The following is a 27,050-nucleotide window of genomic DNA, read 5'->3' as shown; positions in this document are numbered from 1 at the left end:
ATATGAAGGTTCATGGCTTTCAAGCCAAATGACCAAGTTCATGGCTATATCCATGTCAATTTTATATAATGTGACGATAGTTGGCACAAACATGGTGCTTAGCATGCCAAACAAGATTGCACATGGGAGGTTCTAACTTTTTGTAATAAAAAAATAAATTTTCATTTTTCAAGTGCCAAAAGAGGGTTTTTGTGTGAAAAATAAGATGCAAAAGTTCACTTATCTAATTACTAATGGTTTTCGCCAACGAGTTCCAGGCAATTTGATCGGGCTGAGTAATTACATGGGGACAGCTAAAGAACCAACCTAATCAGCTAGAATAATGGCTAGACAAATTAAGCAATCGCACAGTTGGGCATGCATTCCATCCCTAAACAGCACAGGCAGAGAAAGAGCAGGGCAGAGGAGAGGGGGATGGGATTATACCTAGTCTAAGAGACCAAACCAGATGTGCAGGCAGAGCTGCTTCTACCACGGCCAGCAAATCAAAGGTTGGTGGCGTCTGACGCGTGCACCTGCGTGAGCAAAGGAAGCCAAAGCGCATGAGAAAATCAAAGGGAAGGGAATGGAAGGGAAGGGAAGAGAAGAGCAAATCGAGGATTACCTTGACGAGCAGCGGCGTCCCGAGCGGGAAGAAGCGCTGGTGTCTCCCCGCGGCCGGCGACCGATGTGCAGAGGTGGTTGTTCGGGACGGTGCGACGGGAGAGGGCGAGGGAGGGAGAGGGCAAGGGCGAGGGAAGGCGGGGAGAGGGCGAGGGAGAGGAAAGGCGAGGAGAGGGCAAGGGAGGGAGAGGGCGAGGGCGAGGAGAGGGCGGAGAGGGCGAGGAGAGGGCGGAGAGGGCGAGGCAGGGTGGCGGCGGTGGAGCGGGCGCGGGCGAACGACGTCGGGTTAGGTTTGGGGCAGCGGGAGGGAGAGAGGCTAGAGGGAGAGGGGGGATCGGGCACAATACTAATGGCGCACCACCCCTCGGTGCGCCATAAGTACATCCATACTAATGGCGCACCTCACCGTGGTGCGCCATTAGTATTTTTTTTATTTCTGCTCGAGCCAACAGGTTATCTTCCACCTGACCTGATCCACACCAAGTTCCCTCTACTAGCTCGACTGGTCAGTAGCCAGTTCTCACACTAGGAGGTCCTGTGTTCGATTCCCAGGCTCCACAAATTTTTTTTATGCATTTAAAATGTTGTTTGATACTTATTTGTGTTTAAATATGTTCAAACTTGTTTATAAGACAATAATATTTTTTTTAAAAATATCATCAAACATTAATGCCGGTGGAGCGGGGGAGGGTGCGCGGGGTGCGGGGGGTCGGCGGCGGCGGTTGAGTAGGGGAGGGGTGCGGGGGGTCGGCGGTGGCGGTTGAGTAGGGGAATCGAGGGTGCGGGGGGTCGGCGGCGGCGGCCGGTGGACCAGGGGGTGCTCGGCGGCGAGGGGGACCGGATCTGGCGAGGTGGGATAGCGATCGAGATGGAGGGGGATCGAGATCGAGTGTCCATGAAATTTAAAAATATTCATGATAGTTCAAAAAGTGCCCATGAAATACAATCGAGAAATGAAGGCTACGATTTAAATACAATCGATCTTAGCTAGCTATCTGTTCACAATCTTCTTGCCCTTCTTTTTCGCAAATGGAGTTCTACTCTGGAACGGACGTCCTTTAGGTAGGGTGGTCCTGCTTCTTCTTGTGGTGTATGCTGCTACTTCATCATCGTCGTCATGTTCGATCCTCGGGTCGCCGTACTTGTCGAAGTCTTGCTCATTGGCTACTCCATCCATTCCGATGATCTTCCTTTTGCCTCTCCTCACGACAACACGACTGGGCTTTGACGGGTCGGTAATGAAGAAGCATTGGTCCACTTGGGAAGCCAGTACCCATGGCTCATTTTTCGCGGTGACGTTTGCGCCCGCGGTCTTGGATTTGGCTTCGGGTATAACCATGGTGGTGAAATACCGGTCTTCTTTTAGGACGCTCTTGGCCCATCTGACACGGAACATCGGGACCTTCTCTCCAGCATAGCTCAGCTCCCAGATCTCCTCGATCCTTCCGTAGTATCTGTCCTTGTCATTACCGGTGTAGGATTCCATCGTTACCCCGGAGTTCTGATAACCATCGCTCTTCATGTCCTTGGCCTCGGTGTAGAATGTGTAGCCGTTGATATCGTACGCCTCATAGGTCATCAGGTTGTGCTCGGCGCCCTGTGACAAGGCGAATATGAGTTGTTCTTCCGCGGAAGAATCCTCATGTAAAGGGTACAATAGAAGCTTCTGCTTGAACCAACGCGTGAAACATGAGTTGTGCTCTTTGAGTATATCTCCGTCCGTCCTCTGTTGGCCTCGGTCATTGTACGTCTTCTTAATAAAGGTTTTGTGCTGTACCACCCAAGGATCGACCACGTCTATGTGTTGTAGCGCGACTAGGTTTGCTCTTTCAAAGTCGGCGAGTCGACCATCGAAGTCGACATGCATTTCGCGACGACCCTCACAGTGACCCCATCCAACGAGCCTGCCGAGGAGCCTGTTGACGGGCAGACCAACGGGGTTCTCGATGCCTAGATAATTCGTGTAGTAGGAGATGCACTCTTCGGTCAGAAAGCCTCTGGCTGTGCTTCCCTCTGGACGTGACATGTTGCGAACGTATCCTTTGATGACACCATTCATCCTTTTGAACGGCATCATGCTGTGCAGGAACGTCGGCCCGAGTTGGATGATATCGTCCATGATATGGACCAGTAGATGCACCATAACGTCGAAGAATGCGGGCGGGAAGTACATCTCAAGCTCACATAGTATCACCACGATCTCTTCCTGTAGCCTTCTGAGTTGCCTCACGCCAACAGACTTCCGAGAGATGACGTCGAAAAAGTTGCATAGGCCAAATAGGGTTTCACGGACGTGCGCGTCCATGATCCCACGGATTGCAACTGGAAGTATCTGCGTCATCAGCACGTGACAGTCGTGAGACTTCATCCTGCTGAACTTCAGCTTCGCGGGGTCTAGGTATCTGCTTATCTTCTCCGCGTAACCGTAAGGAAGTTTTACTCCTACGAGGCAGGTGAAAAACCGCTCGATCTCCTCCTGACTTAGAGTGAAGCACGCGGGAGGGTAGTCATTTCCGGTCTTCTTGGCCTTCTTGCCTTTGCGACGACTTTCCGTGTCCTGCTTCGCCTCATCATCATCATCATCATGATCATCATATATAGCGTGAAGCTCCTGCCTGATGCCCATTGATTTCAAGTCTGCCCTTGCTTTCGGCCCATCTTTGGTCCTCTCTGGCATGTTGAGCAGGGTACCAAGCAGACTCTCGCACACGTTCTTCGTGATATGCATGACATCAAGGCTGTGAGGCACACGGTGGATCTTCCAGTACGGCAAGTCCCAGAAAACAGACCTCGTTTTCCATACCTTCAGCAGCGGCTCTGGCGCCTTTCGCTTCTTTCCCGGCTCTGGCGCCTTTTGCTTCTTTCCCGGCAGTGGGCAGTCTTTCCAATTTTTCAACAGCTCGTCTATTTCCTCGCCGCTCCTCGTACGCGGGCGTCCTCGGGGTTCGGTTTCACCATCAAACAGATCCTTGCGTTTTCTCCACGGGTCATCGTCGCGAAGCCACCTTCGATATCCCATGAACACGGTTTTCGGAGACCCGGGATCTCGATCTAGCTGGTGATACGTTGTGTCATCCATGCACCTGACGCATCCAGAAAATCCGTGGACCACCTGCCCCGCGACATATCCGTAACCGAGATAGTCGTGCACCGTCGTGAGCAGCGCGGCTCTCATAGGGAAATATTCTTTCTCTGCGGCGTCCCACGTATTGGCTGGCGTTTTCCACAGCGTGTCAAGCTCCTCTTTCAACAGCCCCAGATACAGATTGATGTCGTTCCCTGGTTGTTTCGGTCCTTCAATTAGCATACTCATGTGAATGTACTTCCTCTTCATGCACAACCAGGAGGGAAGGTTGTACATCCACACAAACACAGGCCAGGTGCTATGTGTGCTTCTCTGGCTGCCAAATGGATTGACTCCATCGGTGCTCGCGCCCAGCACGATGTTCCTTGGATCGTTCCCAAATTCTGGGTCTTCGAAGTTCAACGCTTGCCACTGGCTCGCATCCTTATGGTGACTCAGCATCTTGTCTTTTTTATCTATCTCCGGATCATTTGCGTCATCTTCTCGCTTCTTCTCCCCCCTATCCGCGTGCCAACACAGGAGCTTTGCTACCTTAGGGTCCGCGAAATACCGCTGCAGATGAGGAGTGATCGGAAAGTACCACACCACTTTTCGAGGAGCTTTCTTCCTCTTCTTGTATCGAGTGACGCCGCACACCGGACATATGGTAGACTCCGCGTGCTCGTCCCGATAAATGATGCAATTGTTCCCCTTGGGAAGACGTTCGTGCCAGAATAACATGTTCTCGTCGAAGCATGCGTCGGTCATTTTGTGTTTTACCTTCATCTCCAGAGCCATGAGCATTACTTTCAGGCGGGTATCCTCAGGCCTGCATCCTTCATACAATGGAGTAACCGCGTCTAACTCAAGTTGATCCATCTTGTCTTTCTCTCGGGCGGCAGCTCTTGCGTTATCCGTCTGCTTGAGAAGCAGCTCTTGAATATGAGGGTCCTGCACCCAGCCCATCGATGGTCCAGCGTCGTCTGCTCCACCGGCATCATCATCTTCATGATCATGCCTGTCGTCTGCTCCGGCATCTTCCTCATCATCATGTCCTGCATCTTCTACATGATGACTGTGTACAGCATCACCGTCGTGATCATCTCCTGGGGATTCTTCGTCTTCTCGCCCGCTCGAGCCGCGGTGGTTGTCTTGCTGCCCTTCCTCATTTCTTGCCCGGCCCCCATGAACGACTTCGTAGTCATCTTCATCACCTTGCCACCGATAGCCATCCATGAAACCACGCAAGAGCAGGTGGTCCCGCACCTGCCCGGATTCCGGGTCCGCAATAAGGCTCTTCAGCTTGCATCTTCGACACGGACATCTTATCTCCGTCTCGTTCTTTTGAAGCATCTCGGTCTTCGCGGACCTCAAAAACCAATTCATGATGCCTTCGGTCATCATGCGGACCATGGTCGCCTGCGGGGTAGAGCAAAACGATATTTTAGAACCAAGAAAAAATTTGGCATGACTTTCCCTAAAAATAGGACCAAAAAGAATGCTTAATGCCAAAATTCTCGCCGAAACGGAAATGAATCAACATTCCGGCAAAATATTGGCAACTATCGCATTTCAAATACCGGTACACCTCCAAACACAAACACATATGCAACACCACAAACATATGCAACACCACGAACATACATAGATCTAGCTAGGCCATAAAAAGTGCATGTGCACATTGTTGTAGGGAGAACAACATAAATATAGCTTCCCCCTTACTTACCTATCAAAATAAGGTAATTTAACCACTTAAATTGAATGAATCTATGGTGGAAATGAGGTAAAAAAGAGGAGGCACCCGAGACAAGGAGGAGGTGGAGAGAATGAAGTGGGGAGAAAGTGAGTGTGGGTAGGAGAGGCTGTCCAAAATATCTTGTTGCTGCCCACTTACTAATGGCGCACCAACTCTAAATGCGCCATTAGTAATCCAGGTTACTAATGGCGCACCTTCTGGTGGTGCGCCATTAGTAGTTTTGCAAAAAAAAACATACTAATGGCGCACTATCCCACAGTGCGCCATTACTAGTTTAAACTAGTAATGGCGCATGGTGGAACAGTGCGCCATTAGTAGTTTTGCAAAAAAGGGAATAAAAAATATAATAAAAAAACAACATTAGTGGCGCACTTTCCGGCAGGTGCGCCATTACTAATTACAACTAGTAATGGCGCACTGTGTCTGGATGCGCCATTAGTATGTTTGGACAGGCGCACTAGTTAAAAAAAATTGATACTAATGGCGCACCCTGGGTCAGGTGCGCCATTAGTAGTTTCAACTCTAATGGCGCACCGCTTGTCTGGTGCGCCATTAGTGTCAATCCCATCTATAGCCCTTTTTCTAGTAGTGGGACACCTAGTCCTCGCCCAATCAGTCTGGTAAGTCTTTAAGGTAGACTTCCAAACCTTCACAGACTTCGTTCATCGGCGATCCACAATGACTCTTGGATGCTCAGAGCATGACACCTAACCGGCTGGAGGATTCACAGTCCTCAAGTGTAATAAGTCTTCAGATCACACAGACAGGAAGACTTCAGTGATGCCTAACACTCTTTGGCTCTGGGTGTTTAGGGCTTTGTCCTCGCAAGGAATTCTCTCTCAAAGGCTTCGAGGTGGGTTGCTCTCAAACGACAAAAGCCGTACACTAACTCTGAGCAGCTAACCAATTTATGGTGTAGGGGGTGGGCTATTTATAGCCACTAGGCAACCCGACCTGATTTGTCCGAAATGACATTGGGTCACTAAGGAACTGACACGTGTTCCAACGGTCAGATTTCAAACACACACGGCAGCTTTACTTGGGCTACAAGCAAAGCTGACTTATCCAGCTCTGGATAAGATTTGCTCTCATTGTCTTCGCTCGAAGACATAGGATTTTGGTTAAGCATCACATCAGTCATTCTAACTGGTTCACTTGGACCCCACTTAACAGTACGGTGGTTCCTATGACTCAACAAAGAAGAAAACGAAACAATGAAACAACTAAGTCTTCGCGCTCCATAGTCTTCACAAAATGTCTTCTCTTGTCATAGACTTCAATGTGAATACCTTCACATACCACCTTTGTCTTCAATGTCTTCATACATTTTTAGGGGTCATCTCCGGTAGGTAAACCGAAACAGTGAGGGACTACTACCCGTGTTATCATGCAATTCTCACAAACACATTAGTTCCTCAACCAGGTTTGTCGTCAATACTCCAGAACCAACTAGGGGTGGCACTAGATGCACTTACATGTAGTCGATGGTAGGATTGGATGGACAACAACCCGGACTAAAGGGGTTCTGAAGTTTTCAAACTCGATCTCCCTGTATCGCCATTTCAGTTTTGAAAAAATAATAAAAGAAAATGATAAAAACTTCAAAAATTAAATTCTTCGAGATGTAGATATGTTACTATGTCTACTAGTTAGGAAAATTAAAAAACATAAATTATTTCATGTTTTGCAAAAAAGTGTTATGAAAAAGTAAAACGACTATAACTTTTGCATATGATGTCCAAAAAAACATATAATATATCAAAATGTTCAGCACGAGAAGCCGGTTTTGATTTCAACCGCGGTAGGACATTTTGCAAATTTTTAGAATCCTCAAATTTCGAAAGGAAAAAAGTTATCCTCAAATTTAAGTTTTTTCAAATTTTTGGTCAAATGCGATCAAATAGTGGTCAAACTACTTATTCAATAAATATTAGTGTTACTAAATAATTGTTATTATTTAGAACACTAGTTTCAAACTCAAACGGTGAAACGTGTGACATCATGCTCAAGGGCTTAATAGAATTGATATGATACATATAACAATAAGGTATAACTTCTGATAATAATAAGATTGCCATATTTGGATTCCTCACTTTTTTTTGATAATAATGGATATATTATTTGTCGAATTTCGATTTACAGATTTAAAGATATTAATTATGCCATATTAAATGAATAAATGGCAAAAAAGAATAAAATAACATTATTACTTATTTTATTTTCATTGAAATTCAATATTATTATTACTTATTTTGTTTATTTTAATAATTGTTTGGAATACAAAAAGTTAAATCATGTGACATCAAGACCTAAGGGTTAATAGGATTGATAGCTTACTACTGCCAGGAAAATAACAAGTGCAGACTTGGAAAAACTAGGGGCGATAGAACCAGGAAGTTAAGCGTGCTAGGGCTCGAGCAGTGAGAGCATGGGTGACCGGCTCGGAAGTTAGATGATTTAGAATGAGTGCTCCACACTGAAGCAGTGAGGAGAGGTGATTAGAGATTAAATTGTCAAATAATTCAAAAATTTGAAAATTGAAATAAAACTTAAAAACAAATAAAAATCAAAAAATTAATTTAGAAAAATTCCTTTAGCCCCGGTCGGTGTTTCTGCCTGGTCCTCCATCTCCTACCCCAGACAGCGGTCACGTGAAGAGCTTTTAGTCCTGGTTCGTAATGTAATAGAATGCCCGTTTTCTACTAATGGCGGCTTCCACGTCAACACTGAGTACAACCACGTCCGGCTCGTCCGCGCGCAGGGCGCGGCCGCGGTGGCCGGCCTCCCGGGGTTCCGCTTCGCCACCATTCCGGATGGCTGACGGTGATGTCACGCAGGACATCACGTCGCTGTGTAAGTCCCTCACGGAGACCTGCCTACCATTTTAGACTTTGACTTTTGAGTGACCTACACGCAGGACGTCACGTCGCCATTTTAAACGTTGCTCAAGTTCATGTACTAGCTACCTACCATTTTAGACTTTTGAGCCAGAGATCCACCCCGCCGCCCGGCATGTCCATGTGGAGTTGAGATAATTGCACGTATCATCCTGGAAGTTGCCGGCGATGTCCAACTCGGTCCCGGAAGTTGAGAACTGATCCACTACGGTCCTGATACGGGGAAATACGTCCCCAATACGGTCCTGGATGTTGGACGGCCAGTCCTGCGTCTACACGTTGCATGCGTACACAGGATACGCGTGTATGACGCGTCAGCACCTGGCCCGCTCGTCAAAAGGGAGCCCACCAGTCAGCGTGGAGCCCACCCGTCAGTACGCTTGGAGTGGATAAGACGCCGAGCCGCTTCGTCGGTGAAAAAAATCCCCGATCTCCCAAACTATCCACCCGCAATCCCTAGCTTCTCCTGCGGCGATGGGCGGCACTAGCGTGACCTCCACCACCATTTCTGTCGACGTTGAGAGCGAAGACGGCGGCAGCGCGGCGGCTGCGGTCGTCACCGGTGATGGATCCAGGCGCAGCTTGCTGGAGTGGGCTTATCCGCAGGAGGTATGGCGTCGGGGCGAGCCGTGTCTCCGTCCGGAGAGGAGCCGTGTCATGCTGGCCCGGACGCCATCTATGGATGCGTTTGAGGGTCGGTACGGCAATTTGGTTCTGCTGGCCACGGCGGTAGGAGACGGCGAGGAGGCAGTGACGCTGGCTGATCTGCTGGCCGCCATCGAGGCCTGTTGCGGTGTGCTGTAGTCGGAGGTGAGCATTGAGGTCGCTTGCCCCAAGCATGACCTATGGCTGTTATTCTCAACGGAGGAAAAGTGCACGATGGTGTTGCAATCGTCGATGAAGTTCAAGTGTTGCCGCCGGTGAATCCAGTTTCAGCGTTGGGTAAGAGAGATTCGCGCCACCCCGGATGCTCTGGAGTACAAGACGAAGCTCAGTTTGGAAGGGCTCCCAGATCAGGCTTGGTCAACGCAGTCAGTGAAAAGTGTTCTGAAGGATTTAGGCGGCGACCTGATAGAGATCATACGACCAAAGAACAGGCGCGAGCTTGAGGTAATCGCATGGCTTCGTGACCCGTCGAAAGTGGGCAAGATGCTGGACGTGGAGATTGTCGAGCCTAAGCTTGCGCTCTGTACAGATCCTCCTCCGCAATCAGTTGAAGAGTTTGTGGCGATGGAAATGGTGTCGTCTTACGGGCCGTCGTCGCCAAGGAAGAAGAAGACGCTGGTGTATCCTGTCATCTGTCACATCAAGGAGGTGACTGATTGTGGTCCTCTACTCGCCGAAGACCTGCCGGATGCATGGCTTCCAAACGAAGGGGAAGACCTAACACGGACACACAAATTCAACACTGTTCTTGGCAAAGTCGATGGCAATGAGGATTGAGCTATCTATCTATCTAACTAGTTGGAGTATCTGTAGTAGTCAATCTATGTAGTTTGTGAACTGCTGTAGTATTATGTATGTCACTGAGTTATGTATTATGTGGGTGCCTCTTTTGTGAATTTGGTATATAATATTCAGTGCTTGACAGACTATCTATGTATGGATCTCATGCTATGTTGGAAGTTGTTGATCATTATGAAAATGGAGCTCACTGTCACTTCTATCATTATGAAAATGCCGCTCCTGAATATGCAATCCTTTTTTTGTATCTATACATACAGTTATGGTATTAATCCTTCCAAGCACCTCATTTGTCATATCTCCAAATAACAGCACCTAGTTTACATATTACAGAAGAGAGCATATAACAGCAACCAGTTTACATACTACAGAAGTAATCATATAAGAAGTCTGACATCCAGTTTACTTATTACAAAAGCTATCCATTATATTCTGGAGCATATAACAAGTCTTACAGCCAGTTTACATACTACAAAAGAAAGCATATTACAAAAGCTATCTAGCATGACCTGGAGCATGATCACGAGCAGAACATGTTCATTAACACGTTCTACATCTGATCACAAACAGAACACAAAATGAAACCTCCACTTTTCGTTAATTTTCAACCACCCCTAAGTTCATCAAACATGCTAACTTTTCTTGGTTTTTAAATGTTCTCCTATTTTGACTAGAGCTTGCTCCAGTTCTCTTCATTGTTGTAGTTTTGGATTGACATGCATTCATCCTCTGCTCCTCCACCATTGCTTCTCTGTCTTGCCATGCCTTCCTCTTATCTACGTCCTGCAAAGATGTCTGCACTCTTGTAGCTTCCTGCTGGACAGTCTGCTGCTCCCAAGCTCTTTGCCTTGCTGTCTCCTGTGTTTGCAGAAATGATTGCTGCCTATCAATCTCATCTGCTTGATTTATAAGAAACAATGCCTCTTCTGCATCAAATTTAGTCTTGCAAACTCTTTTTTCTCTTCAGCAATTCTTTGTATTTCTTCTGCCTTAATTCTTTTTGCCTCTTCTGCTTCTTTTTTCCTTTTCTCCATAGCTTCTCTCCTTTTGTCTGCCATGGCCAGTTTATCCTCTAGGGCCTTTTTTTTCTTTTCCTCACTAGCTTTCTTCCTCTCTTCTGCAGCAATTCTTTTTTCTTCAAGTGCAGCCTTCTTTTTCTCCTCTATAGCATGTTTCTTTGCTAGTAGGTCATCTTTCTTCTTCTGAGCAGACAACTTGATTTTGTCCTCTTCTTCTTTTAACTTCGCAATGGCTGCATCAAACTTGGCCTGATCCGCTATCTCTCTTCTCTCAGCTGCTGCTCTAAGTCTGGCAAGTGCAACAACCTCTCTCTTCCTGTGCACATCACCAGTTTTTGTTGCTGTAGTAGGTTGAATTGGAGGCTGTGAGAGGGCTTGCTGCTGTATGAAAGCATTCTCAGGTAGTGGCCCATGCACAACTTCCTCTCTCTGCATTAGTTAACAATTGTTTAAATCAGAATCAATACATGCTGTGTGTAAACAGAGTTTGCGCAAAAAGAGTATGTGCAAGCAGTTTTTAAAGTTACTTCCTATGTTAAAGTAGCTAGCATCTCTGAATGATACAAAGGTTGGTCATGGTTAAGAACACCAGCTGTCTGAAGATTAATTTCCTGGGAAGTAATAATGCAGAAAGATTATTGGTGCATTAAATGATGTTCTATGAGTAACAGATTTATTTTTCTTGATCTCAAGATTTACCTGAGTAAGGCCTATTGTTTCTTCATCTGAAGATGACACATTTGGCTCAATTCGAACTCTATGGCTTCTTTTTTTTCTTAGGCTTCAACCCTAACTTCCAGTCCAAGCAACCATTTATGTTATGACCAGCACCTCCACAATATCCACAATGGATGACTGCACCTGCCTTATTGATCTTCACACCTCTCTTTCCCTGCTTCTCTTCTGTTTGTTGTCTCCTATTCCTTGCCCGTCTTCCTTTCTTTTTCTGAAGTGGTGGTGGTATGATTTTTCTGCCATTCATATTAGCCCACTCACTTACATCATTACATGGCATGATAATGTTCTCATATACCTTGCAATAAGTCTCAATAGAGTAACAAGAGTTCACCCTTGATTCTGGTGGTATTTTGTCATATCTAAGAGCAGAGACTCCATGAGAACATGGGATACCTGACAAATCCCATCTTTTGCAGCTACACTTCTCCATTCTTGTGTCCACACTGAAGTCCATACCTCTATCATTGACTACAAACAACCCTTTTCCAGCTGGTGCAGCATGGCAAGTTCTTGCAAATTTAATATTCTTATCCAATTTCTTTCTTATCTTTGGACAAATAGTACCATGCCACTTCAAGACCTCTTGTTTTTTCCATAATTCCTTCCCATGTTTTGGCCCTTGATCCTCTGACACATGCTTATAATTGGCATCTCCCTAGCCTCCAGGATGTACCTATGGAACACCTCACAATTGTTATTGAGCAGCACATCACACTTTGGGAAATCATTTTGATAAGCCCTGACCCATGTTTTAGGATCCAACTCATCCAGCCAGTCATGGGCCTCTTTGCTGAGAACTATCATTTGGTTTATATTTTCCCTAAACCTTCCCTCTGTAGTACTTCTAGCACATTTCCATAGCTGGTTCTTTAAGGCCTCTCCCTTGAAATTCTTATTGAAATTCTGCCACAAATGCCTCACACAGAATCTGTGTGGTGAAAGTGGGAACAATTCCTTCACTGCTTTCAGTAAACCCTACAAAAACAATGACATTTCACACATTATAAACATGCAAAGGAAATCACATAAGTTCTGATACATACTGAAATAAGCAAAAAATGCAAAGGAATTACTATTTGCTTGTCAGACATGATGGTCCAGAGATCTGTGTTATGTATGCCAAGATCTTGCTTCAATGCAGTCAAGAACCATCTGCAGGCTTTTGTATCTTCACTTTGCACTACTGCATGAGCGACAGGAATTATGCAATCATTAGGATTCATTCCTACAACACTTAAAAGAACACCTCCATATTGTGTCATAAAGTGACAGCCATCGAGGAAAATAATAGGCCTACAAGCAGATAAGAAGCCCCTTTTGCATGCATCAAATGAGAAGTAACAGTTTTGAAATTGCCCCTCTTCTGAAAGTTCAACAAAGAAAGTGCTACTAGGATTATATCTCCTCAGCTCATTTGCATAGTCCCACAACAAGTTGTATTGTGCAATCTCATCACCATATATAATATCATATGCAATCTTCCTAGCTCTCCCTAACTTGCCCATTTTAATTGTCATATTCCGATCTTCTTGCACAAAACCTGCTAAGGCCTTCAATGAAATCCTCTCACATGCCCTAATCTTGTCGACAAATTTGTGAGCAATATACCTGGCTGTAAAGGCTGTAACTTGCCACTTCTTCTCACAAGTATGCTCACCATTGAATGTCTTCACCATTATTGAATTTGTCCTATTATCCCAAGATGCATAAAGATACCATGGGCATCCTTTCTCACACTTTGCACCAAGCCTTGTTTTGTCATTCTTTGGGAATGTGATGTTCACTCTCTCTTTGCAACTGTACTCTCTAACTGCTTTCCTCAAGAGCTCGACTGAAGAGAACAATTGGCCTGCATGGAACTTGGGCTCATGCATATCTGCAGCTGTAAATGATTTGAGATTGAATTTCATTTCATCTTGATCTGAATCTGGAGCATCCAATTCCTCATCTTCAGAGTTGCACTCTTCCACCACCTTCTTCCCTTTCCTATCTTGCAGAGGGTGTAGCTGCTCCTGCAACAAATCCTCATTCCCATCCTCCAAGTCATAGTCACTGTCAATAATTTCAGGAATATAATCACTGTCAGAAGTATCTGAATCTGCATACTGTTCTTCCTGCTCTTCTATATTTTGTTTTCTTGGTCTCAGTCTGTCAAAGAATTGGTCATGACTCTGAATTTCATGACTTTCATCCACAACACTACAAGATGTGTTGCTTTCATTGACATATCTGTTATCATTTGTATTGCTTGACTTCTTCATTGGACTAAAAACAACTGGCATTTGTGTTACTGGATTAGCCACAACATCATCCCATCCAGCTCCTCCAGAAATATGGCTGTCCAAATGATCCAGGTATATCATTTGAAATTGGTTCCCTCGATTAAGCGTTAGATACATACAATCTACGTCAACATCATTGGACAAAAGCCTAGCACCACCTTCATTTAGCTGACAACCAGGGGGCAACCAATACATATCGATTCTACCTCTCTTTTCATAACCCAAGTGCTCAACTAATTCTTCAAACAATTTGTAATATGCACTCTCCACCTGACAGTAATCATAGCAAACCTTTTTGCCATCCAAATAGCACCTATTCTGCCCACTACCAAAGAAAAATCCTCCATGGATCACCTCAACAGTGAACAATCGAGAATCCTTTGCTGCAAACAAAAATCATTGTAAGTTCAACTTTTTGTCGTACTTTACCCAAACCCTAACAAATTTCCCTCCAAAGTGCATGAAATTGGCATAAACAAATGAGATTATATGTGCACACAACCTAATTAGAACTAAAATTGTAGATTTCAGGAACAAAACCATGTCTACGTTCTTGGGCGACGAATCATACCGTACGTTGGAGCCGCCTCGCCGTTGGGTCGCCTTCGCGGGCCCTCCATCGCCGCTGAACCCCATCCTACAGGTTGCGGCGCCGTCGCAGCTCCTTCCACCACCGCAGCAACTACCATCGGAAGGCCATCGGGTCGCCGATCATCCGCCGCCGCACCCTATCCCACTACTCTGCTTCCTGCTTTGTTTTCGGTTCGTGGACACACGAAGGATCGAGAAAAGACAGCGAGACGGGGATGGGGGGCAAGGGGTGGGCTCCGCGCTGACTGGTGGGCTCCCTTCTGACGAGCGGGCCAGGCGCTGACGTGTCATACGGGCGTATCCTGTGTACGCATGCAACGTGTAGACGCAGGACTGGCAGTCCAACATCCAGGACCGTATTGGGGACGTATTTCCCCGTATCAGGACCGTAGTGGATCAGTTCTCAACTTCCGGGACCGAGTTGGACATCGCCGACAACTTCCAGGATGATACGTGCAATTATCTCTGTGGAGTTTCCACTGAAAGTCAAGCCAAATCTGTCGATGTCATCACTTGGGTCCTTCGGACCACCATCCATCATACCAATTCAAAGAGGTCTTCGGTTGTTGCCGACAGTGGATGTTCGCATCTACTCGTCGGCTTCTTGTACATTGTTTCTTCTCTTCTATAAAGATATGGTATGTCATTGACGTACTTCAAAAAAAATGTTTGCTCATCGCCATTGCTATCCTATGAGCCATCTATAAATAATGTATGGTAAGATCGACAGAGCCATGCCAAGCCAACTCAAAAGATATCATACTCAGCAACAAAGAGTAGCTATAGGCCAAAGCCCTTGCCGACCCGGCACGAAAAGCTAGCACGTGGGAATGGGTCCTTCGGCACCAGGCGAGAAAGCACACGCCGTGTGCCTGCCGGCGGCCTTTCAGGGGCACATCATCCCCATGCTCGACCTGGCCAAGATGCTCCATGCCCGCGGCTTTCATGTCACCTTCGTCAACACCGAGTACAACCTATTAGAATTTGAGTCCTATATCTGTAATCTCAACAACCCGTCTCTCCTTCTGAACCGTGTCCAAGTCTATCTCATGTAATCTCTTGTACTCCAAGGCAAGTCTTTGCCCAATATAAATAAACACCGCGGCTGCCTATAGGCAGGCGGAACGCTTATACCAAACTTCTTACATGGTATATAGAGCTAGCCTCTTCCCTATCATCTAGCAAACACAAAACCCTAGCGCCCTTCCATCGCCATCGCCATGAGCTCCAGCGCTGTCGGCCTCAACCTCGGCGCTCCACCATCAGAGAAGCTCGCAAGGGGGAACTACCTCCTATGGAAGGCGCAAGTCTTGCCGGCACTACGAGGCGCGCAGGTGACCGGTCTCCACGATGGTAGCGATGCCGCGCCACCAAAAACAGTGGAGATCACAAAATCAGACAAGACGATGGCCATAGAGCCAAATCCGCTTTATGGTCCATGGATCGCCAAGGATCAGCAGGTCCTAAGCTATCTGCTGAACTCTCTCACACCAGAGATCCTCGCGCAAGTCATCGGTAAGGAAAATACCCTTGATCTATGGACCGCTCTTACCACGTTATTTGCTGCGCAGTCGCAATCGCGAATGACAAATTTGAGGATCGCCATCTCCAACACCAAGAAGGGAAACATGTCCAGCAATGCTTTCATCGCCAGGATGAAAAGCCTCGGAGACGAACTTGCAGCTGCAGGCCGTCCGGTGACAGATGGAGAGATGGTGGACTACATCCTCGCCGGACTTGATCGGGATTACGATCCCATTGTTGCAGCAGTCGGCGCCATCAAAAACTCCATCACCATTGATGATCTTTTCTCGCAGATTTCTGCCTTTGATCAGAGGATGGAGATGCTAGGCGACGGACCAACAGGTTTTCGTTCGTCAGCCAACGCCATGTACAGGGGACGCGGCCAGGCTCGGGGCAGAGGAAGCCGCGGGCGAAGAGGGCGTGGTCGCTCCGATCGTGCCCCTCCATCTCCTGCTCGCGCCGGTGGGAACGGCGGTTATCAGCAACGCCAACACCAGCCACCACCGCAGCAGCATCAGCAACAACAGGAGGGAGACTACCCTGAGTGCCAGATATGTTATAAGTACCATGCTGGTGGCGCCAGGGACTGCTGGCATCGGTACGAGGAGGATAAGCCAGATAAGAAAAAGGCCAACCTCGTCACCAACTCGTATGGCATCGACACTAATTGGTACGCAGATTCAGGTGCTACCGAGCATATCACAGGCGAGCTTGACAAGTTGACGATGCGGGAAAGATATCATGGAGGTGACCAAGTGCACACGGCAAGTGGAGCTGGTATGGATATTACTCACATCGCTAACTCAATTGTTAATACTCCTAAGAAAAATTTTCATCTAAACAATGTCTTACATATCCCTCATGCATCAAAAAATCTTGCCTCCGTTCATCGCTTTACACTTGACAATAATGTTCTCATCATATTCTATCCTTATTCTTTTGTGATGAAGGACTTGGCAACGAGGAGAGTCATCTTTAGAGGGAAATGCGAGGGAGGTCTCTATCCAATCACATCGTCATCTTCTTCGTCATGGTCAAATAAGCAAGCCTGGAGTGTCACCAAGCCATCTTCAGAAAAGTGGCACCGACGCTTGGGTCATCCATCTTCGGTCATAGTTCAACATGTCCTTAGCAAAAATAAACTTCCTTTCGTGTCTAGTATTGAGTCAGTTTGTGATGCGTGTCAACAAGCCAAAAGTCATCAGTTACCATATCCCATCTCTACTAGTGTATCTACTGCTCTGTTACAACTTATTTTTTCAGATGTTTGGGGGCCAGCTCCCACCTCTGTTGGTAGATTTTCTTATTATGTAAGCTTCATTGATGACTTTAGCAAGTTTACATGGATCTATTTGTTAAAGAAACGATCCGATGTCTTTCAAGTGTTTAGTAATTTCCAAAGTCTTGTTGAACGCCAACTGAACTCTAAAATACTTGCCATGCAAACAGATTGGGGTGGTGAGTATGAGAAACTCAACTCTTTTTTCCAAAAGATTGGAATTTCACATCATGTGTCATGTCCACACGCTCATCAACAGAATGGCTCCGCTGAACGGAAGCATCGCCATGTTGTTGAAGTAGGATTAGCACTTCTAGCCCATGCGTCTATGCCTCTCAAATTCTGGGATGAAGCCTTTCTTACTGCCACATATTTAATTAATATTCGTCCCAGTAAAGTAATAAAATTTGAAAATCCCATAACTCGTCTCTTTGGTGTCAAACCAGATTACACATCTCTCCGCATATTTGGTTGTGCATGTTGGCCTAATCTTAGACCATACAACACACGCAAACTTGCGTTTCGTTCCAAACAGTGTGTCTTTTTAGGTTATAGCCCTATGCACAAAGGGGTTAAGTGCTTAGATGTTTCCTCTGGAAGGGTTTACATATCCCGAGATGTTGTGTTTGATGAATCTGTCTTCCCCTTTGAGTCACTTCATCCAAATGCCGGAGCTCTTCTTCGTAAAGAAATACTCCTTCTTCCGGAATTTGATCAAGGGGGGAATAACAATTGTGCTGACCCATGTGCTAATAATCCTTCTAGTTCTACTCTTAATGTGCCTGTACAGGTGGCTGAGGAAAACAGAGTTGAAAATGATCAAAATGACCAAAATCCAGTGCAAAACGGTACCATATTTGATGTGCATGGTGAAGAAGCAGCAAACGCAGAACCCGAGGAGGATTCGGCGGTGCCTGCCACGCCTGCGCGTCGATCGGCATCGGATCGGCGCAGATCCGCGCGGGATCGCGCGCCCGCCCGACAGGAGGACCAGGTGGGTCCGGCCCAGTCGTCTGCTGCCTCGTCAACCCACATGCAGGGGACAGAACCAGATGCGTGCATGCCAACAGCGACAGGCTCGGGATTGTCTGCGCCTGGGAATTACGCCTCTCAGGACATGTCTAGTCCATCAGCTGCCACACCAGACGCCACAGGATCCAGTGTGTCTCTTCAAACTGCACATGCTAATGAATCTGCGGGATCTTCTGCAACCAGCCAACTTGTGCGATCTCTTGTGCAATCACGACAATCTTCTGCCACCACTTCAAGAGTCATGACTCGGCTACAAAAAGGTATTAAAAATCCCAAAGTATGGACAGATGGAACTATACGATATGGTATGTTATGCATTTCAGGAGAACCCACAAAATTGAGTGATGCACTTGGAGATCCTAAGTGGAAAAGGGCTATGGATGAGGAATATGATGCTCTCATGAAGAACAGAACATGGCACTTGGTACCAAGTCAAAGAGGTAAAAATATTATTGATTGCAAGTGGGTTTACAGAATCAAAAGGAAAGCAGATGGCTCCATCGATAGGTACAAGGCACGTCTAGTTGCAAAAGGGTTTAAGCAACGATATGGTATTGATTATGAGGATACTTTTAGTCCTGTTGTCAAAGCTGCTACAATAGACTTGTGCTAGCCATTGCAGTTTCCAGAGGATGGAGCCTTAGACAGCTAGATGTTCAGAACGCGTTTCTGCATGGTGTTCTGGAAGAGGAGGTCTATATGAGGCAACCACCAGGGTATGAAAACCAACAAACACCTAATCATGTCTGTAAGCTTGATAAAGCCCTTTATGGTTTGAAACAGTCACCTAGAGCATGGTTCTCAAGGTTGAGTTCACAATTGAAGCAGCTTGGTTTTATTTCATCCAAAGAAGACACATCTCTCTTCATCTATAATAGGGCAAACACTGTGGTTTTTGTACTTATATATGTTGATGACATTATAGTTGCAAGCTCCTCTCAAAGTGCCACTAATGCTCTTTTGCATGATTTGAGTTCAGAATTTGCCTTGAAGGATCTTGGTGACTTAAATTTCTTCCTTGGCATTGAGGTTAAGAAGGTTCAAGATGGCATAGTCTTGAAGCAAGAAAAGTATGCCATTGAACTTCTGACTAGTATGGGAATGAAGGACTGCAAGCCTTCACCTACACCATTGTCATCTTCAGAACAACTTTCAGCTTATGAAGGAGTGCCACTTAATGAGGAGGAGAGTACAAAATATAGAAGTGCTGTTGGAGCCCTACAGTACTTGACATTAACACAGCCAGACATATCTTTTGCAGTGAACAAGGTTTGTCAATATTTGCATGCTCCTACTTCTGTTCATTGGACATCTGTCAAAAGGATTGTACGATATATCAAACATACTGTGAGTTTGGGTCTTCAGTTCAGACGTTCTAGTTCTACACTTGTCAGTGCCTTCTCTGATGCAGACTGGGCAGGATGTAGTGATGACAGGAGGTCAACAGGAGGATTTGCTGTGTTTTTTGGTTCGAACCTTATTTCTTGGAGTGCCAGAAAACAAGCCACAGTGTCAAGGTCAAGTACAGAAGCTGAATACAAATCGCTAGCTAATGCAACTGCTGAAATTATTTGGATGGAATCATTACTCAAGGAACTTGGAATTAAGCAACACCGTGTCTCATGTTTATGGTGTGATAACTTGGGAGCCACCTATCTCTCTGCTAATCCAGTGTTTCATGGTAGAACCAAACACATTGAAATTGATTTTCATTTTGTGCGAGAAAGAGTGGCAGAAAAGAAGCTGGATATAAGGTTTATTCCATCCAAAGATCAAGTTGCTGATGGGTTCACAAAAGCCTTGCCAGTCAAATCATTTGAGGAGTTCAAGAAGAATCTCAACGTGGGGTAGTTTAGATTAAGGGAGGGTATTAGAGTTTGAGTCCTATATCTGTAATCTCAACAACCCGTCTCTCCTTCTGAACCGTGTCCAAGTCTATCTCATGTAATCTCTTGTACTCCAAGGCAAGTCTTTGCCCAATATAAATAAACACCGCGGCTGCCTATAGGCAGGCGGAACGCTTATACCAAACTTCTTACACAACCACGCCCGCCTCGTCCGCGCGCGGGGCGCGGCCGCGGTGGCCGGCGTCCCGGGTTTCCGCTTCGACACCATTCCGGACGGCCTGCCGCCGTCCGACCACGACGTCACGCAGGACGTCCTGTCGCTCTGCAAGTCCCTCACGGAGACCTGCGTCGGGCCCTTCCGCCGCCTCCTCGCAGAGCTCAACGACACCGCCACGCCCATGGGCCACCCGCCCGTGACCTCCATCGTCTCCGACAACGTGATGGACTTCTCCATGGAAGCGGCCAGGGAGCTAGGCCTCCCCTATGTCCAGCTGTACACCTCCAGCGCCATCAGCTATGTCGGTGTCCGCCACTACCGCCTCCTCTTCGACCGTGGCCTCGCACCGATCAAAGACGTCAAGCAGCTGACGAACGAGTACCTTGACACGCCGGTGGAAGATGTGCCGGGCCTGCGGAACATGAGGTTCAAGGACTTCCCGTCCTTCATACGCAGCCCCGCCCCGGACGACTACATGCTGCATTTCGTGCTCGGGATTGCAGAGCGCGCGGTCGGCGCGTCGGCGATGATCGTCAACACCTTCGGCGACCTTGAGGAAGAGGCGGTGGCGGCCATGGAGGCGCTCGGCCTGCCCAAGGTGTACACCATCGGCCCACTCCCTCTGCTGGCGCCGAGCTCAAGCATCAGCATGAGCCTGTGGAAGCAGCAGGAGGAGTGCCTGTCGTGGCTCGACGACAAGGAGCCCGGCTCCGTTGTGTACGCGAACTTCGGCAGCATCACCGTCATGACCAACGAGCAGCTGGTGGAGTTTGCGTGGGGGCTGGCCAAGAGCGGCAGGCATTTCCTCTGGATCATCCGTCCCGACCTCGCCAAGGGCCACACTGCAGTGCTCCCCTCGGAGTTCTCGGCCGAGACGGCGGAGCGTGGGCTCGTGGCCTCCTGGTGCCCGCAGCAGCAGGTGCTGAACCACCCGGCCGTGGGCGCATTCCTGACGCACAGCGGCTGGAACTCGACGCTGGAGAGCATGTGCGGTGGCGTGCCCGTCATCAGCTGGCCATTCTTCGGGGACCAGCAGACCAACTGTCGGTACCAGTGCAATGAATGGGGCGTCGGCATGGAGATCGACAGCGACGTCCGGCACGATGCCGTCGCAGACCTTATCACGGAGGTCATGGAGGGGGAGAGTGGGAAGGTGATGAAGAAGAAGGCACAGGAGTGGAAGGAGAAAGCGGTCAGGGCGACCAAGTCCGGCGGCTCGTCTCACCGCAACTTTGATGCGTTGATTCGCGACGTGCTCGCCACTAGCCGCTCTGGGTAGTGTACCTGCTTTAATTTTTTTCTCAATCCTGCTTTTCTTTTTTACAGAAGAGGCCGGTTTTGAGAATATTTCGATAATTTCATTAAATTTGTGCCGAATAAAATCAGATAAATTTTGAATTAACAAATTTCTGCCAAAATAAATGTAATTGACCCGTGGTTTTGCAATTAGTAGTGCCCGCCCACTTCATTACTTCCCAGATGTTGATTCTAAGCCGATACCTCGCACATGGACGAAACGATTTGAATAACCCAAAAAACTTTTAAAATGCGAATATTTTTTGTACATACAAACAAAATATTGAAAATGAAGAAAATTTACTAAACCTTTGAAGTTTTTTGTAAAAAACGTTTTTTTGTAAAAGTGAACAATTCTTAAAACTTCATTTAAAAAAATGCAAAATAAAATAAAATAATGAACTAATTTTTGAAAATTAAAAAAACAAAAAGAGGAAACAAAAAAGAAGAAAATAAAAAGAAACAAAAACAGAAAAAGATAAAAGATAAAAAAGGTTTAGGAATCTTCTAGAATGTTCCCTAACCCAGTAAAACCTGACTGGGAAGCTCTAGAAGGTTCCCAAAACCAGAACTTCCAAGGTCGCGTACTGCATGAGATGGCTCAACCAATTTTTTTAACATCAAACTACTCTTTATTGCAAGGTGATCATCATATTATCTTTTACAAGAGTATTAATAATCTCTACGGGTGGATCTTTCATCCAGCCCGCACACATCTTACTTCTAACTAGTTTGGCTAAATCATGGGCATCACAATTAGTCTCTCTAGGAGCATGCTAAAAATAATATGCAGGAAATCACACGCAAGGTGATATATATCATCAAAAACTGTCGTTGATAGACCGAAAGAGCGACATACATTCTTCATTGTCTATATCATCTTGATATTGTCGGAGTTCACCTCTATGCGGTTAGACCCGACTGTAGTTGCCAAATTGAGATCAAACCGTAAGGCCTGTGCCTCGGCCATAAGCGCATCTCCGCACCAATCGATTTCCTCAATTTATGCCGCGACGAATCTTTCATTCGAGTCTCTGATGACAGCGCCATACGCGCCTTTGAGTAAGTCTTGGTCAAAAGTCCCATCCACATTTAGCTTCAGATAGTTGCTCCTTGGTGTTTTCCAACCATGTCACTTGATCATCGCCTTTGCATCGCTCGTCATAGTATAGTTAGCAACCAAAGCTCTGATTTCCATTACTATGAACTTAGCTTCCTGGACCTTTTTATTATGCACTAATTTTCTCATCTCCCACATAAATACCATGAACCAATAGCAATTACTTCCGTTGAATTTCCCACACCGAGGACCACACATTCTTCAGCTGGTTCTTGCAATAAATATTCTAGCTAGCACAGCTTCTCCCGCATGATCAACAACGCATACTTTATCCATAGCAAAGTCCAAACCCAGTAATTGTCATATCTCTTTAGCTTTTGCACAAGTGAATAACATGTGCTTGGTATCCTCCAGATGGCTGACCCAATTGATCACGCACCTGTACGTTTTGTCAACCATTGGACGCAGAGAGCGTCAAATAGGATTTCTAGACTCATGTGTCCTGTCTCTCACGTGCCATCTGATCTGGGCTGGACTGGGCCGGGCTAGAGGATATTTAACACACTGTGATCTAAATAAATAATCAAAGCAAACCCTCTTACAAACATGAGCCATCTCCCCCTAAAAATAACATGAGCCATCTAAAATTGTCTCACAAAAAAGAGCCATCTAAACAAAAACTTTAAAAAGTTAACACGAGCATCCGTATCTAAACACGTTCGTCGAGTGGAGTAATGTTGATCAATATCTTTTGCAGAGTCATGCAAATTGATAACAAAAACATGGTCATACATTTTTCGGGCAAATTTAACTCGATTGTGAATTTTACGGAATAGTGTCCAGTACTTTTACCGCCTCGCATCGTCTTATAGTGTCAATTTGACTCTCTTTTGTGTAAAGTTCGGATTTGTCTACTTGTATGTGCATCTTCTTTTCCCTGAATGATTGATCATCGGCCCTGTTTGGATCCCTAAATTAGAGTTAGTTTAAGTTAGTTTGCGCTCAAGGAACCCAAAAGTATCCAAACATGATGGGTTAGTTTGGGTTAGTTGGATCTAACCCACCCAAAAAAACTAGCCCACACTAAAGAAGCTTATTTGTATTAGTTCTCCTGGGCCCACTAGAAAAAATAGTAAAAAAAGTTATCTCTCCTCTAAACAGGATCCAAAGTAGTCAAATGATTGAGAAAGAATTTTATTGTCAATCTAACCCTACCATCCAAACAGCTCTTTGGTTAGACTTAGTTTAGGGTTAGTTCAAGGTTAGAGTATCCAAATAGAGCATCATCACATAAAATATGCAGTTGGTAGTAGCTTGCTAGGACCTATAGGTACGTATAGGCTTAGTTCGGCTATGGCTAGGACCTATAGGTACACTTGAGAATCTCGATTCATTATGGAAGAGACCGCAAAATAGTGTAAGATTCCATAGAGAAAATAGTGTAAGATTCTATAGGGAAAATCGGGGTCATCCGGGGGACTACCCTGGGGTCATCCCCACGACAGTAGCCTCCGAGCCTCCGGGCAACTTGAAAAGTTGTGCGGAGGGTTTGTGCTGATGTTGATATAGACGGTGTTGTTGAAGACAGCCGGCTGCGGGTTGCAGCCGGCACGACTTGCTTCCTATGGGGGCGCGCGAGCGCGAGTCAAAGCAACCGACCCGGACAGGCGGGCACCCCGTCCGGACCGCCGTCTTGGGACTACCCGGGGGTCATCCCCACGACAGTAGCCTCCGAGCCTCCGGGCAACTTGAAAAGTTGGGCGGAGGGTTTGTGCTGATGTTGATGTAGATGGTGTTGTTGAAGACAGCCGGCTGCGGGTTGCAGCCTGCTACCTCTTGAGCACTGCGTTGGTTTCCCTTGAAGAGGAAAGGGTGGTGCAGTAAAGCAGCGTAAGTATTTCCCTCGGTTTTTGAGAACCAAGGTATCAATCCAGTAGGAGACCACACGCGAGTCACCTCGTACCTACAAAAACAAATAAGAACCTCGCAACCAACGCGATAAAGGGGTTGTCAATCCCTTGACGGCCACTTGCAAGAGTGAGATCTGATAGAGATGATAATAATAAGATAAGTATTTTTGGTATTTGTATGATATAGATTGAAAGTATAGATTGCAAAATAAAATAGATTAGAAACTTGTATGATGGAAGATAGACCCGGGGGCCATAGGTTTCACTAGTGGCTTCTCTCAAGATAGCATAAGTATTATGGTGGGTGAACAAATTACTGTCAAGTAATTGATAGAAAAGCGAATAATTATGAGAATATCTAGGTATGATCATGTATATAGGCATCACGTCCGTGACAAGTAGACCGACTCCTGCCTGCATCTACTACTATTATTCCACACATCGACCGCTATCCATCATGCATCTAGAGTATTAAGTTCATGAGAACAGAGTAACGCCTTAAGCAATATGACATGATGTAGAGGGATAAACTCATGCAATATGATATAAACCCCATCTTTTTATTCTCGATGGCAACAATACAATACATGTCGTTTCCCTTTCTGTCACTGGGATCGAGCACCGCAAGATTGAACCCAAAGCTAAGCACTTCTCCCATTGCCAGAAATATCAATCTAGTAAGCCAAACCAAACTGATAATTTGAAGAGACTTGCAAAGATAAACCAATCATACATAAAAGAATTCAGAGAAGATTCAAATATTGTTCATAGATAATCTGGATCATAAACCCATAATTCATCGGATCTCGACAAACACACCGCAAAAAGAAGAGTTACATCGAATAGATCTCCAAGAGAATCGAGGAGAACTTTTTATTGAGATCCAAAGAGAGAGAAGAAGCCATCTAGCTACTAGATATGGACCTGAAGGTCTGAAGTAAACTACTCACACATCATTGGAGGGGCCATGGAGTTGATCTAGAGGCCCTCCGTGATCGATGCCCCCTTAGCCGGAGCTCCGGAAAAGGCCCCAAGATGGGATCTCTTGGGTACAGAAGGTTGTGGCGGTGGAAATAGGGTTTCGTGGTGCTCCTGGATGTTTGCGGGGTGTATGAATATATATATAGAAGGAAGAAGTAGGTCAGTGGAGCAACAAGGGGCCCACGAGGGTGGAGGGCGCGCCTAGGGGGGTAGGCACACCCCCTGCCTCGTGGCCTCCTCGATTGTTTCTTGACGTCCACTCCAAGTCCCCTGGATCACGTTTGTTCCAAAAATCACGCTCCCGAAGGTTTCATTCCGTTTGGACTCCGTTTGATATTCCTTTTCTACGAAACACTGAAATAGGCAAAAAAACAACAATTTGGGTTGGGCCTCCGGTTAATAGGTTAGTCCCAGAAATAATATAAAAGTGAATAATAAAGCCCATTAACATTCAAAACAGGTAATATAATAGCATGGACCAATCAAAAATTATAGATACGTTGGAGACGTATCAAGCATCCCCAAGCTCAATTATTGCTCGTCCTCAAGTAGGTAAATGATTAAAACAGAATTTTTGATGTGGAATTCTTCCTAACATATTTCTCAATGTAATTTTATTTATTGTGGCATGAATGTTCAGATCTGAAAGATTCAAGATAAAAGTTTAATATTGACATAAAAATAATAATACTTCAAGCATACTAACTAAGCAATCATGTCTTCTCAAAATAACATGGCCAAAGAAAGTTCATCCCTACAAAATCATATTGTTTGGTCATGCTCCATTTTCATCACACAAGAATGCTCTCATCGTGCACAACCCCGGGGACAAGCCAAGCAATTGTTTCATACTTTAGTAATCTCGAACTTTTTTCGACCTTCACGCACTACATGAGCGTGAGCCATGGATATATCACTATGGGTGGAATAGAATATAATGAAGGGGGTTATGTGGAGAAGACAAAAAGGAGAAAGTCTCACATCGACGCGGCTAATCAATGGGCTAGGGAGATGCCCATCAATTGATGTCAATGCAAGGAGTAGGGATTGCCATGCAACGGATGCACTAGAGCTATAAATGTATGAAAGCTCAACAAAAGAAACTAAGTGGGTGTGCATCCAACTTGCTTGCTCACGAAGACCTAGGGCACTTGAGGAGGCCCATTGTTGGAATATACAAGCCAATTTCTATAATGAAAAATTCCCACTAGTATATGAAAATGACAAAACAAGAGACTCTCTATCATAAAGATCACGGTGCTACTTTGAAGCACAAGTGTGGAAAAAAGGATAGTAGCATTGCCCCCCTTTTTTATTTTTTGGGCCTTTTTTATTTGGCCTTTCTTTTTTTATGGGACAATACTCTATTACTGATGATCATCACACTTCTATTTATTTACAACTCAATGATTACCACTCGATATTAGAACAAGATATGACTCTATATGAATGGCTCCGGCGGTGTACCAGGATGTGCAATGACTCATGAG

The 27,050-nt window shown here is 45.9% G+C and overlaps 1 protein-coding gene across 1 annotated transcript; it reads left to right on the top strand.

The window, feature by feature from the left end:
* The first annotated feature begins 15,244 nt into the window (after window positions 1-15,244).
* LOC119315126 (7-deoxyloganetin glucosyltransferase-like) lies at window positions 15,245-21,722 on the top strand. The gene is made up of 2 exons (XM_037589804.1): window positions 15,245-15,383; window positions 20,289-21,722. Exons 1-2 carry the CDS (start codon window positions 15,245-15,247, stop codon window positions 21,590-21,592), a joined length of 1,443 nt encoding a protein of 480 aa, XP_037445701.1. The 3' UTR covers window positions 21,593-21,722.
* The last annotated feature ends 5,328 nt before the right edge of the window (window positions 21,723-27,050 follow it).

The sequence above is a fragment of the Triticum dicoccoides genome, chromosome 6A (assembly GCF_002162155.2).
Source record: "Triticum dicoccoides isolate Atlit2015 ecotype Zavitan chromosome 6A, WEW_v2.0, whole genome shotgun sequence".
Lineage (NCBI taxonomy): Eukaryota > Viridiplantae > Streptophyta > Magnoliopsida > Poales > Poaceae > Triticum > Triticum dicoccoides.
Note: the sequence above shows the minus strand (reverse complement) of the source record. Positions and strands in the feature narration are given on the sequence as shown.